This window comes from Entelurus aequoreus, linkage group LG21, assembly GCF_033978785.1.
Source record: "Entelurus aequoreus isolate RoL-2023_Sb linkage group LG21, RoL_Eaeq_v1.1, whole genome shotgun sequence".
Taxonomy (NCBI): domain Eukaryota; kingdom Metazoa; phylum Chordata; class Actinopteri; order Syngnathiformes; family Syngnathidae; genus Entelurus; species Entelurus aequoreus.
In genome coordinates, this window is record NC_084751.1 from 23,610,796 (window position 1) to 23,631,911 (window position 21,116).

The window sequence follows — 21,116 nt, forward strand, 5'->3', positions numbered from 1 at the left end:
ACTTCTTCTGTGCAGGTGAGATGCATGATTTAGGATCTAGAATAAACCTACAGGGAGCACGGAAGCGAGGAAACAGCAGAGCACTCGATGACGTAAACATAGGCACACAAGCCTGCGATCACGACGCCGCTATAAATATTTTGTTTGCGTTAGCGCGTATAATAACAATATCACTAATGTTTGGTTAATATTAAAGTCACGGAATGTAAATGGAGTATTGTTGACGCTCTTTGAATGGTTATTTATTGGATTTTATAGGCTAAATAGTGGAGCTCCCATTGGCTGCGCTGTAAGCAGACTTTTATTCACGTTTATCTAGTATTAAGAAAGCATTTTTTATAAATGCGTCCGTCGTGTCTTTCATATTGATTGGGAACGATAAGCAAAATTCCAATAAAAGTGCAGTTCGCCTTTAACATTTAACACCGAGCTGCAGTGTCTAATTTGTATCTTTTTTTCTTACACTTCTGTGTCTCATTTGCAAGCATTATATAGTAGACTTTGCATGCAGTTGCAATTCCAAGACATTAAACGGCAGTATTGTATAAACTACAGTGTGTTACCTAGCCAGGACGTAGTCTTTGCCATTACTTTGAATGTGCCAGAAGTCTTTTTTTTTTCTTTTTTTGAGCCTTACAAGGTGTTTATATTGTACTTTTTGTATTTATTACACACCAGCCGTTTGATTACAATGTGCATCTTAGTTGTAGTTTTCATTACCAATATCTGAGGTGTGAAAATCACTATGAAAATACTAATCATGAGTATGTCAATGCCAAATCCCAAGTAAATTAGCATCGAGCTAGTGCAGGGGTGTCCAAAGTGCGGTCCAAGGGCGTTTTGCGACCCACAGCTGATTTTTTAACTCTCTGCGACACATTCTAAAAATAACATGACTAATTAAAAAAAATGTGGAATAAGAATAAATGAGCAAACAGGTGTAATTTAACGAGAAAAAGTTTAAATGTTGACGTTAACTTGCAGGCTCTTTTATTCTTTTAAAGAAATCGACCCCGAGATGCACAAGCGGTATAAAATGGATGGGTGGGTATTTTGTACTGGTTTTTAAATTGAATAATATCAAAATGGCCCTCGCATCATTTGATTTTTCTGTCTGCTGTCTTCAATGGAAAAAGTTTGGATACCCCTGAGCTAGTACATTTTGAAAAGTGGAGCCTTACTGTACTTTTGAGCGCCCTCTTGCTTTGTTGGCATTGAAATAGCAACATTCCTGTTTAAGTGCTTGAGCCGAGTGCCAAGTTTGCAACTGGATGTAACCTCGTGTGCAACAAAGGTATCGAAATATAGCACTGTTCGATTGTCTTTGAATCGGTACCTAGCACCTTCCGTCGGTACTTATAAATGTACAAAATTCGGTACCAATCTCAAGTTGAGCGTTTTGTTTTTTTAAACACTCAGCAGTTAGCGATCCATCAAACAATTAGTCAATACTCTGAATAATGCATGTAGTGCATAGCAGCATTTAACAGCCATTTCATCATCCTAATACCTGCGTGAACAAAAATCTCCCGGTAAGGAAAAGAAGCAGCCTCCAATCATCACCACACATGGGGGATAAATCATCTCAGTGGGTGGCTGCTGGCTTTACTTGTTAGGACAGACTGTGTCAGCACACCTCAGCGCATATGCTGCACTAAATTTGTCCCATAACAGACACACCCCAATAGGCTGAAACAGTAGATTTCAGTCCAATTTCCTCAATAGCAGCAATCCTCGAGGACCAACACTTCAGCACCTTTGCAAAGACTCTTGACTTTTTGCCAGATTCTGCAAAAGCTGCTTTCTGTGTAAAAAGCTATCCTCTTGAAAATCAAAGCCTAGTGTTGACCACAGAGCCCATATCATTGAGCATTACAAAATGTAATCATGTGTTAAGATCTTCTTACAAAATAATTTCTCACAGCTATTTTTAAGTACAATTTGTGCCAAAAAACTACACTATGAATTCCAAATAATTACACTTTAAGGCTGGAAATGTTCCTTGCTAAAATAAAAAAAATAAAAAAACAGGCTAAGTTAACAACAAGCTAATTGGGATTCATCAGAAAAAAGAAAAAAAAATCTAAATTATGAATTATAATCTTAGCCTCTGTTAGTGCCAGGAAATGTGACACCAAATGAATACCAATGTGACTCAGAGAAGCCTGTTCCACTTATTAATAGCCGTGCAGAATCCAACACAAGTCCAGGTACAAATAATAATAATAATAATAATAATAATGAGTTTATGAGTTGATGTTACTGCTCCTAGTGGCCGAAGAGAGATCTACACCAGAAAAGATTGTGATATTTAAATTATTCTGTTTACTAGGGATGGGCACCTTTTGCGTTTGAACCGACACGACACCGATTATCAGGTACTCAACGGTACCGATTTTTGGTACTTTTGTGTCTGTTAATGAATGTTAATCGTTTAATAATACAATTTAATTTTTAAAAGTAATATTTAAAAATGAGCTGATTTTGATAACTGTGCTGTCCAGTTGTTATATATTGTTTTCTTATTAATCTGGCCAATAAATCTGAGTCTGATTTGCAAGTAATATTATTATTATATATAATATAGTATCCATTTCCATTTCCATTAGGATGAATGTGCCAGTCTAATGTTGCGCCTACGAGGTGTTTGTGCTGTGAGTATTGTATTTATTACACAACAGCTGTTTGATTGTAATGTGCCAGTCTAATGTTGCGCCCTACAAAGTGTTTGTGCTGTGAGTATTGTATTTATTACACAACAGCTGTTTGATTGTAATGTGCAAGTCTAATGTTGGGCCCTACAAAGTGTTTGTGCTGTGAGTATTATATTTATTACACAACAGCTGTTTAAATGTAACATGCATTTTAGTGGTGAACGAGGTGTTGAAATAGCTATCTAAAATCGCTAATGCAAATCAGTAGCGAGTATATGGAAATGCCAATTAGCATCATGCTAGCGCATTTTAGAAAAGTGGAGACTTACTGTACGTTGTCTATCAGGCATACTTGCTTTGTTGGCATGGAACATTTCAACATTACCTGGAGGCAGTTTGGCTTAGTGCTTTTGTGAGAGAGCAGCAAAATTTGACCAGACGTGACATCACTGGCAACAAAGGTAACAAAATATGGTGTGGTTTGAAAATGGAAAAGAAAAGAAAAAAAACTTGATAGCCACGATAAGCACATGACAGGACAAGACAAAGAGGCAAGCAGGTAGAATTGGAGGTGGAGGGTATGTGACCGCCTTCGCATAGAACAAAGAAAGAAAAGCCAAGTCAACCCAAGCCAAACCATAAGAGACACTTGTAAGAAACATAGTTTATTTTTTGCCATGGAGATGAGCATTGCCATGGATTGATTAACATGGACCCCGACTTAAACAAGTTGAAAAACGTATTCGGGTGTTACCATTTAGTGGTCAATTGTACGGAATATGTACTGTACTGTGCAATCTACTAATAAAAGTCTCAATCAATCAATTGCTGACCTAGAAATGGCTTTAATAATTTATATTTAATGATATTTTGCTATCTTTGCTGATTGGATGGGAGGAAATGCCTTCATTTTGCACCAAATGTGCAGTGCCTCGGAAAAGGTACTTGTCCTTTATTTTACAATCCTGGTTTTGCCCAACCAATGCCAGGGATGCCTCAACGACGCGTGTTCTTCTGTGACACGTTTAGCTAAACAGGTCGCTCCGAGAAACGAGTGACAGCTGCAGTCCCTGTGTCAGCTGGGACGCCTCCCAAAGTAAACGGGCTGAATTCGCAGCGAACAGATTTTTTCCCCACAGAGCGGATGGATCATGCCCGCCTGAGAGTGCCAGCCTCGCTTTTGGCTGCTTTTTCAACTCGTCTCATTTATACACTTTGTACAGCATCACATATAAGCCCCCCTTCTCTTCCTCCACATAGTAAACATGGAGGAGACCACAATGGGGTCTTCAGCTGGAATCTGCTGCCTTTATTTTGCTGTCAGAACGCATCTTGTTTCCTCAGCAATCAATCTTACTCTAACCCGCTCTATGGGAAGCTATTTGACGCAGCGTCTGATCTTTAACCTTACACATTCTTCATCGGCTGTCAGTAAACAACATTTTGTCTTATTTATTCATGCGCACGCATTCAAACTCAAGCAAGTCTGTGTTTGCAAGCAAACTCCAGCAAAGTCCCGCTTCGAGGAATATCAATGTGTTATTTTCTATTTCTTAAGAACAAAACACTACAGGAAAGGGTTAGAGGTTTGCTAATAAAAACATGGAAACTTTTAGGAAATAATGTCAAAACGGAAAGAGATGACGAGATTTAAGTAACTACACACGGTTTAATGTTTTAGAATACCGTATTTTCCAGACCATAGGGCGCACCGGATTATAAGGCGCACTGCGATGAATGGTCTATTTTTAATCTTTTTTCATTTAAGGGCGCATTAAAGGAGTCATATTTTTTTTTTTTTTTCTAAATTGAAAACACTTCCTTGTGGTCTACATAACATGTAATGGTGGTTCTTTGGTCAAAATGTTGCATTGATTATGTTTTACAGAACATCTTCAAGACGCTTTCTGACAGTCGCTTCCGGATGCGCCGTTTTGTGGGCGATCTTATTTACGTGGCTCACCTTCGGCAGCGTCTTCTCCCCGTCATCTTTGTTGTAGCGGTGTAGCGTGCAGGGACGGGAGTGGAAGAAGTGTCAAAAGATGGAGCTAACTGTTTTAATGACATTCAGACTTTACTTAAATCAATAACGGAGCAGCATCTCCTCATACGGAAACAACAACACCGGAAATGTGTCCCGTGAAAAACCGTTCGACCGGCACTTTAATAACTAAAGTTCCTTAGGTGAATAATGTAAACTCACTATGCCGGTATGTTTTGGCGCTTTCATGGCGAGTTTACTAACAGATATAAGTAAGAACTTTACACTACTTTATATTAGAAATGGCAACAGCGGAGGATGAATGTCCCATAACAAGATGATAGAGAAAGAGAAGAAGCTTATCGACTACGGCGTCTGCACGGACACGCAATTTTTCAGGATTTATGCAGATCCCAAATACAGATCAGCAGGTACCAGGTTTTTTTCATAGTTTGGCCGGGGGTGCGACTTATACTCAGGAGCGACTTATGTGTGAAATTATTAACACATTACCGTAAAATATCAAATAATATTATTTAGCTCATTCACGTAAGAGACTAGACGTATAAGATTTCATGGGATTTAGCGATTAGGAGTGACAAATTGTTTGGTAAAGTATAGCATGTTCTATATGTTATAGTTATTTGAATGACTCTTACCATAATATGTTACGTTAACATACCAGGCACGTTCTCAGTTGGTTATTTATGCGTCATATAACGTACACTTATTCAGCCTGTTCACTATTCTTTATTTATTTTAAATTGCCTTTCAAATGTCTATTCTTGGTGTTGGGTTTTATCAAATACATTTCCCCAAAAAATGCGACTTATACTCCAATGCGACTTATATATGTTTTTGTTCCTTCTTTATTATGCATTTTCGGCCGGTGCGACTTATACTGCGAAAAATACGCTAACTGTTTTAATGACATTCAGACTTTACTTACGGAGCAGCATCTCCTCATCCGGAAACAACCACACCGGAAATGTGTCCCCTGAAGAACTGTCCGACCGGAACAATAATAACTAAAGTTCCTTGGGTGAATAATGTAAACTCACTACGCCGGTATGTTTTAGCGCTTTCATGGCGGGTTTACTGACAGATATAAGTAAGAACTTCACACTACTTTATATGAGAAATGGCACTTGTCACACTGCGGTGAGGGAAGTCCTGTTTTTGGGGTTGTCTGGCGAACTTCCTGTTTTATGTTGAAAGTCTAATCCTCCTCTCGTTTAAGGCCACTTGCCCTTCCTCCTGTCTGATGTTTTGCCTGATTGCCTGATTGTACCCACCTGTGTCTCCCTCCCTCATGTGTATATAGCCCTCGTCTTCCCCTGTCTTGTTGCCAGAGTATATCGTCTGATCGTGTACCTCCAGCTGTCTTCCACAGTCTTGTCCAAGTCGCCATTGCCTTGCTTTGTTCTTTGTACCCTCTGAAGAAGAGTGATTTTGATTTGCTAAAGATCAGTTTTCTTTAGCTAGTTTCATAGTGCTCTGCCTTCTTTTTTCCCTCCTCTTGGAGCGCTTTAATTTGTAGTTTTCTTAGCCCTTTATAGTGTAGTTTCTGTTTATAGCTTTAAGTCTCCTCTTCGTGAGCGATTTTCTTTTGGTGCAGTTAATCGTAGATTGTTGTTTTTTGATTATTAGATCCGTGTAGATTTTCCGTTTATTGTTTTTCGCCCTGTGCTACTTTTCCTTTTTACTCTAGTGTGTCAAGTCTAGAGTTTATAGCCATTTGTTTATTCACTCTATCTGAAGAGAGTTCTCAGAAACTGTTGAATAAAAAGCTTGCGTCAATCATTTCCCGTCTGCAAGTGAGTCCTCATTCTTGCCAAGGCCTAATAGCACTAAAACATTTACTGACATTTTGATAGATTTTTGAGTGTCGTGTGTAATGTTCTATATTTTCAATGGAACATTTAATGTGTTGGTGTTTACTTGAGACTTATCTCTGTTTGACTGCCATCTACTTGTCACGCTTATCATTACACCATGTACCAAATACAATAGTGTAGCATTCCGGAAGAGTTGGTACTGCAGGTAATCCTGGGTATTTTTTTTGTTGTTGTGTTTATGCTGTTTTGCGGTGCAAATATTCTCCCAAAATGTGTTTGTCATTGTTGTTTAGTGTGGTTTCACAATATGGAACATATTTATGACAGTGTCGCCGTTGTTTATAGCAGTGTTTTTTAACCACATTTTAAAGCATTTATCGGCCGATAATATCGGCAGGCCGATATTATCGGACATCTCTAGTAATTTCACCTATTTGTGTTAAAAATATTTTTTGCCAACCACTAATCATAATCTGCAAATTATGTGCCGTTGTTGTGTGTCGGTGCTGTCTAGAGCTTGGCAGCGTAACCGTGTAATACTCTTCCATATCAGTAGGTGGCAGCCGGTAGTTAATTGCTTTGAAGATGCCGGGAACACATCGAGTGAGATTACAAGGGTTTGTTGTCGTATCTAATGCTCTAACCAAAAATAAACAAAAGGTGAGTGTCCCTAAGAAAAGGCATTGAAGCTTAGGGAAGGCTATGCAGAACGAAACTAAAACCAAACTGGCAACAAAGTAAACAAAAACAGAATGCTGGACGACAGCAAAGACTTACTGTGGAGCCAAGACGGCGTCCACAAAGTACATCCGAACATGACATGACAATCAACAATGTCCCCAAAAAGAAGGATAAAAACAACTTCAATAGTCTTGATTGCTAAAACAAAGTAGATGCGGGGAATAGCGTTTAAGGAACTGCTACAGGAGAATAACAACAAAACAGGAAAAGCCACCAAAATATGGGCGCAAGACAAGAACTAAAACACTAAACACAGGAAAACAGCAAAAAACTCAAAATAAGTCACGGTGTGATGTGACAGGTCGTGACAGTACACCTACTTTGAGACAAGAGCTATATTGATGCATGCTTGGTTATGGTTTAAAGTCATATCCAACAATTGCAACGACAACCTTTTGCTGCCAACTGAGTTTTGTTTTTTTAATGAATTCTGCCGGTGGTATGCCTATGGATTTTTTCAATGAAAAAAATGTGCCTCGGCTCAAAAAAGGTTGAAAAACACTGGTTTATAGGGCCACCCTTAGTGTGACATGTATGGTTGTTGACTAAGAATGCCCTTCATTCAATTGTGTATGCAGTGTTCAAAACCAATATGATTATTAAAATTGGCTATAATTATACAGAGTGGCAGCTTTAATTGACATATTTAACTCAAGACCATATTCACCCCGTCCAACGTCACAAACTCATTGAGGCGGGTAATTTCATCCAAGTTTATTCCTGTCATGATCCGTGGTCCGGATCATGTTTTGTTTAGTTATGTTGTTAGTTTTGGACTTCCTTAGTTGTTTTGTGCACTTCTGGAGTTTGTTTTGGTCACCATGGGTACTTATTGGTTTCACCTGCCTCTGATTAGTGTTCGGCACGTTTACCTGCTGTTGAGCACTAATCAGAGAGCTATTTATTCACGTTGGTCGCCACACTCTGTCTGGCTTCCTTGTTTGCGGTTAGCAACAGTTACGTTTATGTATCCTGTTCTAGAGTCTGTGCCTAGTTGTCTCAGTTCTGTGCTAAGTGTTAGCCTTAGCTTCCTGTGCGTTCGGGACAGCATTGTGGCCAGCTATTAAGTCGTCTGATTTAATCGCAAAATTCCACAGTATTCTGGACATCTGTGTTGGTGAATCTTTTGCAATTTGTTCAATGAACAATGGAGACAGCAAAGAAGAAAGCTGTAGGTGGGAAGCGGTGTATTTCGGCCGGCTGCAGCAACACAAACACAGCTGATGTTTCATTGTTTACATTCCCGAAAGATGACAGTCAAGCTTTACCATTGGCCTGTGGAGAACTGGGACAACAGAGCCTCTTACCAGGAGGACTTTGAGTTGGATACGCAGACGCGGTACCGTGAGTACGCAGCTGCGGCTTCCAAACATTGACGCGTGCCGCTATGTGCATGTCACGTACGTAACTTTGGGGACTTTGGGGAAATATATGTGATGTATGAACTTTGCGGAGGTGAACGGTACTTTGGGCTGTGGGATTGAGTGTGTTGTGCGGGTGTTTGATTTGTATTGGCGGGTTATATGGACGGGAGGGGGGTGGTGTTTGTTATGCGGGATTAATTTGTGGCATATTAAATATAAGCCTGGTTGGGTTGTGGCTAATAGAGTATATATATGTCTTGTGTTTATTTACTGTTTTAGTCATTCCCAGCTGAATATCAGGTCCCACCCGCCTCTCACAGCATCTTCCCTATCTGAATCGCTTCCACTGCCCTCTAGTCCTTCACTCTCACTTTCCTCATCCACGAATATTTCATCCTCCACACTCTGTCTGGCTTCCTTGTTTGCGGTAAGCAACAGTTACGTTTATGTATCCTGTTCTAGACTCTGTGCCTAGTTGTCTCAGTTCTGTGCTAAGTGTTAGCCTTAGCTTCCTGTGCGTTCGGCACGCTTTTCTTTTGCTTGTTTTCTGTTTGCCTATGATTTATGTAAATAAATCATCTCTTACCTTCACGTTTTTGTCCGGAGTGTCCGTGTTGCATTGGAGGAACAATCCCGCACAAATATGCGACCCCCACGTGACAATTCCTTACATTAGGCGCACCCTACATTAGGTTTGAAAAAAAAAATGAAACAAGCTAAAATAATAGTATAATCTTGTATTTGCAGTCTATTCAATTGAAAATAGGTTGAAAAGGATTTGCAAATCATTGTATTCTGTTTTTATTTACCATTTACACAACGTGCCAACTTCACTGGTTCTGGGCTTTGTAGTTCTAACCTATATCTGTCAGTAGACTCGTTATGGAAGCGCTCAAAACTACAACATGGCTGAAGGGAGATGGTGTCAAAGGAGAGGCATGTAAATAAGACCACCCACAAATCCATGCATCCTGAAGAGACGGTCAGAAAGTGGTTTGAAGATGGTCTGTGTAACAATCAATGAAAAATATTGACCCAAAGAACTTACACTACATGTTCTGTAGAGTCTTTTAAATGTATGGAGAAAAATCACATGATCGCTTTAAGCTGCAATGTGTTTGGTATAATAGGATCTGACAGGCATGCCAATAGGCTTTGAGCATCCTGTGATTAGCTTGATTTAATTGTAAACTCCATTCCTATCTTAGATTTCTGGGTGACGTGTCCCAGAAGAATTATTTATTCATGTTTGAAGCCTTATTGTCTTGTCTTGCCTTGTTGTTTTTCGGAGACATCCCGCTGAGTTTTGTGAGAAAAAGCTTTTTCTCTTTTTTGTTTCAACTTCCTCCTCCACTCCTCTTGTGGACTCGATCAGTGGCTCAATGCAAGATTGATGATTTTCTGCAGGAAGAAAAACATGATACTATTTCAGTGTTTAACGCACAACGCTATGGGGAAGGAAACATAACATTGTTTCAATTAGTGTTTGACTTCGGCATTTAACCCGCAGAGAAAAAAAACCTACAACTGTTGACACAGTGGAAGGCTTTTCAATGTGTGCTGTTCTCTTTCAACAACAAAAGAAGGAGAACATTCCACGACAAATGCTGGTATGATATGATTGGTCAGACTACAATTTGAAAGGCTGTTTTTGCAACACTTTTAAAGGGGAACTGCACTTTTTTTTGGAATTTTGCCTATCGTTCACAATTATTCTAAATTACATAACGACGAATTGATTTGTATTTTTTTTTAATGCCTTCTAAATATTAAATAAACGTAAATAAAAGTCCGATGGGAGTTCCACTATTCCGCCCATAAAATCCAATAAATAACCATTGAAAAAGCGCCACCAATACTAAATTTACATTTTGTGACTTGAATACTAATCAAGTATTAGTGATAAGTAGGTTGTGAGTTCAAACCCCGGCCGAGTCATACCAAAGACTATGAAAATGTGACTCGTTACCTCCCTGCTTGGCACTCAGCATCAAGGGTTGGAATTGGGGGTTAAATCACCAAAGATGATTCCCGGGCGCGGCCACCGCTGCTGCTCTCTGCTCCTCTCACCTCCCAGGGGGTGATCAAGGGTGATGGGTCAAATGCAAAGAATAATTTTGCCACACCTAGTGTGTATGTGACAATCATGGGTACTTTAACTTTAACTTATTATTATAAGCACTAAGGCAGACAAACTATTTATAGCGGCAACGTAGTCACTTCCGTGTGTGCCTATGTTTACGTTGTAGAGTGATCTACTGTTTCCTCGCTTCCCTGCTCCCTGTAAATTTATTCTGGATCAGAGGTGTCAAACTCATTTTAGATCGGTGGCCACATGGAGAAAAATATACTCCCAAGTGGGCCGGACTGGTAAAATCACGGCACGATAACTTAAAAATAAAGACTACTTACACTTACATCCATCCATCCATCCATCTTCTTCCGCTTATCCGAGGTCGGGTCGCGGGGGCAGCAGCCTAAGCAGGGAAACCCAGACTTCCCTCTCCCCAGCCACTTCGTCCAGCTCTTCCCGGGGGATCCCGAGGCGTTCCCAGGCCAGCCGGGAGACATAGTCTTCCCAACGTGTCCTGGGTCTTCCCCGTGGCCTCCTACCGGTCGGACGTGCCCTAAACACCTCCCTAGGGAGGCGTTCGGGTGGCATCCTGACCAGATGCCCGAACCAGCTCAACTGGCTCCTCTCGATGTGGAGGAGCAGCGGCTTTACCTTGAGCTCCCCCCGGATGGCAGAGCTTCTCACCCTATCTCTAAGGGAGAGCCCCGCCACCCGGCGGAGGAAACTCATTTCGGCCGCTTGTACCCGTGATCTTGTCCTTTCGGTCATAACCCAAAGCTCATGACCATAGGTGAGGATGGGAACGTAGATCGACCGGTAAATTGAGAGCTTTGCCTTCCGGCTCAGCTCCTTCTTCACCACAACGGATCGATACAGCGTCCGCATTACTGAAGACGCCGCACCGATCCGCCTGTCGATCTCACGATCCACTCCCCCCCCCCCACTCGTGAACAAGACTCCAAGGTACTTGAACTCCTCCACTTGGGGCAGGGTTTTCTCCCCAACCCGGAGATGGCACTCCACCCTTTTCCGGGCGAGAACCATGGACTCGGACTTACATGTTGCGTTTAATAGTATTCTATCTTTATTTGTCGTTATTTATAATTTCTGAATAAATTATGTGATAATGTTTATCAGTCAACTCATTGGTGTTAATTTTCAATTTGTCAAGATAAAAAAATAATATATACATCAAATTGCAGTATGTTATTTATGTAGTTTGCTCATTTTCCTCGACTGGTTCACTAACAGCATGTGTTTTTTTTGTTTTTTTTTACATATGTAGCATAATCTACAAAGATACAAAGATTTGCTATTGCGACATCTAGTGGACACATTTAGAACAGCTGTTTATTTCATTCAAAAATTTAGACTCATTTTTATACTTAGCAAACTCATCCCGCGGGCCGGATAAAACCGGTTCGCGGGCCTGATCAGGGCCGTACGTTTGACGCCCCTGTTCTAGATCTTAAATCATGCCTCTCACCTGAAAAGTAGATGGCCGAGAATATAATACGACAAATTGGGACACTTTGACAGCTATTTAGGACCTGGAACTGGTGAGGATGACAGGAAAAGCGCTTGTGGAAATGTGTTTACCATGGTCAAGCCTTAAACCAATTAACAGCAATAAACATGCTGAATATATTAATATCTTTCAATGTCGATCCTCTCTGCCGGTTATTGTATTTATTTTTAGTGCCCCGGCTGTCAAGCGGCTAGCAGCGAATTGTGTGTCACCAGACAGTGTAGAGCTGCTCCAAGGGATAACCGGTGTTCTCAGTGTATAAATTCCTTGGAATCGCTTGCCATTTCGTTAAGTAGTTCTCTTAACGGTTCTTCCGGGTGGGGATGACATCATTACGCAACATGACATCAGCAATATGGCGTGTTCCCGGGGGGGAAAAAGCGCACCAAAGTTTGCTGACATTTTACTAAAAAAGACTGCAACAGGACTACTTTTCTTTTTCTTAGCTAATTCCAAGGTTGCTATATCATCAAGAAAAGGACATAGAGAAATATGCTGAAACATTTGAACATACAACATGCAATGAATGTCGTGTATTTTGAACCAAGCCGATCTCATCCTAGGCAGTAGCAGTCATGTGACGTAAATACAACAGGTACTAATACCGCCAATAATGTTCAATTGAAATGAATGCCTCCTCATTTAGACGAGCATGACGAGACATATTCTGACCGGTTTGGAGGCGGGCAGTAATGGCTCCAGTTCACATCTTTCCACTCGGCCAGGAATGATGAATGTCACCGATCAGTGACAAAGTTTGTGTTCAAAAGCTTGCAAAAATTTGCCACATAGGTGGCAAATTCGGTAGTTGAATTTGAAATTGTAGTCAGAGAAAGGTTGCCTGTTTTCCTCCCACCACATTTTCACTCAGTCATTATATCATACAGGTGAAACTCATAAAATTAGAATATCGTGTATAAGTCCATTCATGTCAGCAATTCAACTTCAAAGGTGAAAATAATATGTGATATTCACTCATTACATGCAAAGTGACATATGTCAAGCCTCTATTTAATACAAATTTGATGATCATGGTGTTTTAAAATGTTTTTAAGGTTGTATAAGCTGTAAGCAATAAACATCAACATGATATCAAAAGAAGGTTTGAAATATCTCAAGTTGCATGCCATGAGCCCATTTCATTATATTAGTTTTACCTTGTAAATCTAAACAAACGTCTGCACGGTATATTGCACAGTATATTTACTAGGTAGATGACAAAGATCCTTAAAAGTTTTATAAAATGTTACATTCTTGTTTAATTTCCACGTTTTATGTTGTTATATTCTACATATATATATTTTTTTTAATCTAACATCAAAAGTTTTGTTTTTATGCTATGTGCATCTTAAGACATCACTGTTGGTTTTGTAAGGTCATGTCAGCTCTAAACTAAACAAAATGTATTCTAATCCATCATATTGCTATCTTTTTTTTCCAAATAAGAATCGATAAGAGAACCGATAAAGAACCGAATGGTTAAGCAGAATTGAAAGTGGAATCGGAAAATGTTTATCAATTCCCATCCCCAGCTGTTTCCCTAAGCTAATAATAATCCCTTTCATTACGGAAAATACACTGTATTTCATTGTCTCTAAGCTATCATTATCAAGTATTAATATCGAGTGTTAGGACGCGGCTAAACATGTTACACACCGAGAGCAAGCTGGAGCAGGCATGCTAATAGTACAGTACCAAGAAATAAAGGTTAGTGAAGTTGCAGCAACATGAAATTAAGAAGTTGATTAATAAGAGTCTCTAGAGAGAGGATAATATAGCAACTAAAGATCGACTGATTATTGGCACCGTTATTTGGCATTTTGACGTACAGTATATCGGTATTGGCCTATTTTTATCGATATTGGGGGGTTTTTGTGTGTGTTTTTTACAACTACAACAGAACTACACTAGCAAATACAATATATACGACTATGATACCAGTATTTAGTATTTGAAACAAATATATATTTAGGAAAGTATATAGTTATAACCACTGCTCCAGCAACAGCCAGTTGAGAAAGTATTTTTTCTGCAGCCTTCACGCGGCTACACTAAGGGTAGTATCAGTATCTCATCCATGCTAGAGTTACCAGATTCATATTTTTATTTTCTCAAAATATTTTTTGTTGTTGGTTTTTTTGTTAATGTTACAAATTCAGTGAATCATTCTCTGGACACAGAAGGACTTTGAGGGGAAAAAGGATTCCAATGAGTAGTAGATAGTATTTGTTTGCTTTTGTTAAGTTATTGTGTACTTTTGACTTTGTTTTGCCCAATTAATTGCAGGTACAAAACCCAAGACCAGTGAAGTTGGCAGGTTGTGTAAATCGTAAATAAAAACAGAATACAATGATTTGCAAATCCTTTGCAACTTATATTCAATTGAATGGACTGCAAAGACAAGATATTTAAAGTTCGAACTGAGAAACTTTTTTTTTTTTTTTGCAAATAATCATTAACTTAGAATTTAATGGCAACAACACATTGCAAAAAGTTGGCACAGGGGCATTTTTACCACTGTGTTACATGGCCTTTCCTTTTAACAAAAGCACATTTTTTTAAGCTTTTCAGGTGGAATTCTTTCCCATTCTTGCTTGATGTACAGCTTAAGTTGTTCAACAGTCCGGGGTCTCCATTGTGGTATTTTAGGCTTCATATTGTGCCACACATTTTCAATGGAAGACAGGTCTGGACTACAGGCAGGCCAGTCTAGTACCCGCACTCTTTTACCATAAAGCCACGCTGTTGTAACATGTGGCTTGGCCCTGTGCAAATAAGTGTTTGATGAGTATTCCTCAACTTTCTCAGTCTTTTTTGCCACTTGTGCCAAATTTTTTGAAACATTTTGCAGGCATCAAATTCCAAATGAGCTAATATTTGCAAAAAAATTTAAAAAATTCAGTTTGAACGTTAAGTATCTTGTCTTTGCAGTCTATTCAATTGAAGATTGAAAAGGATTTGCAAATCATTGTATTCTGTTTTTATTTACAATTTACACAACGTGCCAATTTCCCTGGTTTTGGGTTTTGTAATAACATGGAATAATATTGTTAAACCGTCAATAACAATCAACACAATAAATAAATAGAACAATTTACAGTTAATACACGTGATCAGTATCTGTATATGTATCGGCCGATCTCACTTGTGAATGATCGAAGTCGGCAGCACAAATCCTTGATCAGAACATCTCTAAATATGCTAATGATATTAAAGTACGTTGCATTAAAACTACTCAAACAAGTACAATTTTAAAAAAGTTACGTAAGTAAATGTGACTGAGTAAATGTAGGGCATTTATTATATGACACAGTAGACACGGCATCTGTAAAGCTAAGGCTACATTTGATTTGAAAGGGAATTAATGTGCAGGAGTGTGCAGCATTCCACAGTAAAAAGGTCATCAAGAGTTTCCATTAAAGTATTTTTGGAGGAAGTCCTCTGTGGTATGCCCGTACTACGGCACACTACTGTCTTAAGTTTTGCTTATTCTGTGTACATAAAACCACCAGTGGGCATCCAGAGTGGAGGTGGGAGTTGTTTCCGAGCCCTATGGGGATAAACGTGAGCAGTCACGACCGCCGTTGTCGCCTTCCCCTCCCCCCGCCACCCCCACTCATATTCTTATCCACGGGAGTCCTCTTTATTTCCAGCATCTTCCGCCGTTGCCGCTGCTGTGATGAGAAACACCCGCTAACTAGGCCACCGCATAATAAGCGAGAATAGCAGAGGGAACAAATAAGGGAAAGAAAAGCGAGTCGATCACAGCAAGAGGCGGCGCGCCAATATCTAACCAGCTGACAATATGTCAAACATTGTCTTTAGATGGCTGTAACACTGATATATAACCGCTTGCACTCTGGGTGCATTGGTCATGTGACTGGCCATCATGCAGTGTGGCGACTGCCATCATTTCTGGCACTGCAACCTTTCTGAGACACTCAGCACTTTAGCTCCTAAATTATCGTCAACAGCCTCATTACTGGATGTCTCCCCTGCCTCCATTTCCTTTCCCGGTGCGGAGGAGGCGACAATTCCGAAATATTGGATATTACTGGGACTCTCTGGAGAGTATTATGCGCTGCTATGATTTATCGTCCAGCATGTACGGTCACATACTACGTGTCCATTAGGGGACTCAAACCGTACCTATACAGTCAGTGTGTCAATGCCTTCATACATAATATGCTGTATAATGAGTCCAGTTTTCCACTGTAAGGCAGCTCATTGCTATGACGTATCCGTGTTTGCATGCACGTGCAGGTGTGTGTGTCTGTTTATGTACGTGTGTGTGTGTATAATAGTGTTGTCCCGATACCAATATGTTGGTACCGGTACCGGTACTAAAATGATTTTGATACTTTTCGGTACTTTTCAATATTTGTGTAAATTAAAGGCCTACTGAAACCCACTACTACCGACCACGAAGTCTGATAATTTATATATCAATGATGAAATCTTAACATTGCAACACATGCCAATACAGCCAGGTTTCATTAGTAAAGTGCAATTTTAAATTTCCCGCGAAATATCCTGCTGAAAACGTCTCGGTAAGATCACGTTTGCGCGTGACGTCACGGATTGTAGCGGACATTTTGGGACACCATTGTGGCCAGCTATTAAGTCGTCTGTTTTCTTTGCAAAATTCCACAGTATTCTGGACATTTGTGTTGGTGAATCTTTTGCAATTTGTTTAATGAACAATGGAGATAGCAAAGAAGAAAGCTGTAGGTGGGAAGCGGTGTATTAGCGGCCGGCTGCAGCAACACAAACACGTAGCGGCTACGTCGTAGCCAGTGTTTCATTGTTTACATTCCCGAACAATGACAGTCAAGCTTTACCATTGGCCTGTGGAGAACTGGGACAACAGAGACTCATACCAGGAGGACATTGAGTTGGATACGCATGCTTGTGGAGATGGGACAACAGAGACTCTTACCAGGAGGACTTTGAGTTGGATACGCGGTACCGTGAGTACGCAGCTGCGGCTTCCAAACATGTGATCGCTTGCCCGTACGTGCGTGCCACTATGTGCATGTCACGTACGTAACTTGTGGACGGGAGGGGGGAGGTGTTTGTTATGCGGGATTCATTTGTGGCATATTAAATATAAGCCTGGTTGTGTTGTGGCTAATAGAGTATATATATGTCTTGTGTTTATTTACTGTTTCAGTCATTCCCAGCTGAATATCAGGTCCCACCCGCCTCTCACAGCATCTTCCCTATCTGAATCGCTTCCACTGCCCTCTAGTCCTTCACTCTCACTTTCCTCATCCACAAATCTTTCATCCTCGCTCAAATTAATGGGGAAATTGTCACTTTCTCGGTCCGAATCGCTCTCGCTGCTTGTGGCCATGATTGTAAACAATGTACAGATGCGAGGAGCTCCACAACCTGTGACGTCACGCTACTTCGGGTACAGGCAAGGCTTTTTTATCAGCGACCAAAAGTTGCGAACTTTATCATCGATGTTCTCTACTAAATCCTTTCAGCAAAAATATGGCAATATTGCGAAATGTTCAAGTATGACACATAGAATGGATCTGCTATCCCCGTTTAAATAAGAAAATCTCATTTCAGTAGGCCTTTAAGGGGACCACCATACTTGCACCCTCCCGAATTTTCCGGGAGACTCCCGAATTTCAGTGCCTTTCCCGAAAATCTCCCGGGACAACCATTCTCCCGAATTTATCCCAATTTACAGCCGGACATAAGGCACGCCCCCTCCAGGTCCGTGCGGACCTGAGTGAGGACAGCCCGTCGTCACGTCCGCTTGGCCAACCAAAAAGTAACCACAGAACACCGTATAGTGTTCTGTGGTTTCTTTTTGGTTGGCCAACGGTTTACGTTGTATTGCGCACCCTGACGGCAAGTGTGGGAGTCGGTTCTGAAGTATGAAGTAAAGAGACGTAACTTCGTCACCTCGCCTGGTTATTGACTCCAACCCAGAATATTACACTGCCCTTCAAAGGCTGTGCTACTGGCTGCAAAGCATTGCACTTTCAAATACAACAATGAGTAGAGAGGAGTGTTATGTGTGTATATGTGTAAATAAATGAACACTGAAATTCAAGTATTTATTTTATTTATATGTATATATATATATATATATATATATATATATATATATATATATATATATATATATATATATATATATATATATATATATATATATATATATATATATATAATAAAATATATATATATATATATATATATATATATATATATATATATATATATATATACATATATATAGAGAGCTAGAATTCACTGAAAGTCAAGTATTTATTTTATATATATATATATATATATATATATATATATATATATATATATATATATATATATATATATATATATATATATATATATATATATATATATATGTATATATATATAAGAAAAACTTGACTTTTGAATTCTAGCTATAAATATACTCCTCCCCCTTTAACCCCGCCCCAGGCCCCAACCACCCCGACCTTGCCCACCTCAATCCCCCCACCCCCCAAATCTCCCGAATTTGGAGGCCTCAAGGTTGGCAAGTATGGGGACCACAAAGAATTGCATTATTGGCTTTATTGTAACAAAATATCTTAGGGTACATTAAACATATGTTTCTTATTGCAAGTGTGTCCTTAGATAAAATAGTGAACATACAAGACAACTTGTCTTTTAGTAGTAAGTAAACAAACAAAGACTCCTAATTAGTCTGCTGACGTACGCAGTAACATATTGTGTCATTTATCATTGTATTATTTTGTCAACATTGTAAAGGACAAGTGGTAGAAAATGAATTATTAATCTACTTGTTCATTTACTGTTAATATCTGCTTACTTTATCTTTTAACATGTTCTACCTACACTTCTGTTAAAATGTAATAATAATGTTTTCTTCTGTTGTTTGCATGCTTTACATTAGTTTTGGATGATACCACAAATTTGGGTATTAATCTGATATCAAGTAGTTACAGGATCATACATTGGTCATATTCAAAGTCCTCATGTGTCCAGGGACAAATTTCCTGAGTTTATAAACATAATTGTTAGGTACGACTAGGGGGAAGGAGACGGCACGACACAGGAAGTCTCGCTCAATGGGTTTTATTGAGCTTTTGATGTATGTTGTGTATGCTACTATGTGTGTGCTTGCAGGATTATGTGTAGAAACTAACCAGATAGTATTGACCAGAGGTTGTTGGAAGTGTGTGTTGGTTGTGGAGGCAAACAAGTCCAAAGGGGCTGGGCAAAAGAGGTCCGTGATCCAAGCCAGGTCCGTGGGGCTGGAGAGAGACGTCCTGAGGTCCGGGTCCAAAAGCGGGGTAGTCGAGGCTCGAGGAAGGCAGTCAGGGGGCGATCCAGAGAAGTGAGGCGCACGGCTCACTTCTAAGGTAACGGAGACAACTGCGGGAACAGGGAAACGACAGGGACAAGTCAGAACAAGGAGAGCAGACACAGGAGAGGAGCCAGAGACGCGAAACTTACTGTAAACAGAGGCTACGTTCCGGCGCAGGGTAGTCTGCAGAGTGAGCCTTTATGCTGCTGTTCCTCATCAAGTCCAGGTGCGCTGATTGCAGAGTGCGGTCTGCACGGCACGTGCGGGGGCGTGTCCTGCGGTGTGCTCCCGCCGTGGAGGTAGAAGCATAATGCGCGTGCGCCGTAACAATAATATACTTTTTTTTTTAAACGAAAGAAGATGTTGTGATGCCAAAAAATATTGACGTAATCATAGTAGTATGGACTAGATACGCTCTTGTACTTGGTATCATTACAGTGGATGTTATGTGTAGATCCACCAAAGGCGTTTGTTTACATTTTGATGCCGGTGAGCTACGGTGTGTAGTGAAGCATGTTTAGCTATTCCTCGTCCTGCAAGGATGATACTTGTAAGAAACGTACTTAATTTGTCACCATGGAGGCGAGGATTAGTGATTTAGAAGTAGCAACAACACTGCCGACAGCGGCTGGACTTTAGCCGCTAGCTCGCAACCTCCAAACCCAGACTCATCCATCAGATTGCCAGATGGAAAAGCCTGATTCATCAGTCCAGAGAAGGCGTCTCCACTGCTCTAGAGTCCAGTGGTGACGTGCTTTACCCCACTGCATGCAACACTTTGCATTGGACTTGGTAATGTATGGCTTAAATAAAGCTGATCGGCCATGGAAAGCCATTCCATGAAGCTCTCTGCGTACTGTACGTGGGCTAATTGGAAGGTCACATGAAGTTTGGAGCTCTGTAGCAACTGACTGTGCAGAAAGTCTTTGCACTCTGCGCTTCAGCATCCGCTGACCCCTCTCTGTCAGTTTACGTGGCCTACCACTTGGTGGCTGACTTGCTGTTGTTCCCAAACTCTTCACTTTTCTTATAATAAAGCCGACAGTTGACTTTGGAATATTTAGGAGCGAGGAAATTTCACGACTGGATTTGTTGCACAGGTGGCATCCTATGAGAGTTCCACGCTGGAAATCACTGAGAGCGGCCCATTCTTTCACAAATGTTTGTAGAAACACTCCCCATGTCTAAGTGCTTGATTGTATGCACCTGTGGCCAGGCCAAGTGATTAGGACACCTGATTTTGATCATTTGTATGGGTGGCCAAATACTTTTGGCAATATAGTGTACCTCAATTGACTAACGCATCTGTTATTCTCTTCTCTTAAATCTAGCGTAGAGCACGACTTTCGTCTTCAGGAAGGACAGGTGGTCCGCACGTGGAAAGTCGGCGACCCCCCTGAGGGCTCCCCCCAGACCCCCGCAGCCACCACCCCTCCATGCACCACGCCCAACCAACAGGAGTCCCCCCAGGCCGTCCATCCCGCTGCTACCACCAAAAAGAACAGGAAAAAATGCTTCTGGTTCCTCTGATTTGCGGGGAAGACAAGGGGGACATTTTGCTACTGCAATATACCCACTGTAAAAATAGAAAAAAGAA

At 40.4% G+C, this 21,116-nt stretch overlaps 1 protein-coding gene across 3 annotated transcripts in view; it reads left to right on the forward strand.

Annotated features, from left to right (window-relative positions):
• The window catches only part of LOC133638518 (mucin-2), a 146,395-nt gene that overhangs the window by 124,734 nt on the left and 545 nt on the right, over positions 1-21,116 (forward strand). For all 3 annotated transcript variants that reach the window (XM_062031206.1, XM_062031208.1, XM_062031207.1), the window contains exon 4: positions 20,851-21,116. This exon is cut by the window's right edge and continues 545 nt beyond it. In XM_062031206.1, coding sequence (XP_061887190.1) covers positions 20,851-21,049 — 199 coding nt within the window. In that variant the 3' untranslated portion in view covers positions 21,050-21,116. The remainder of the gene's footprint in view (positions 1-20,850) is intronic.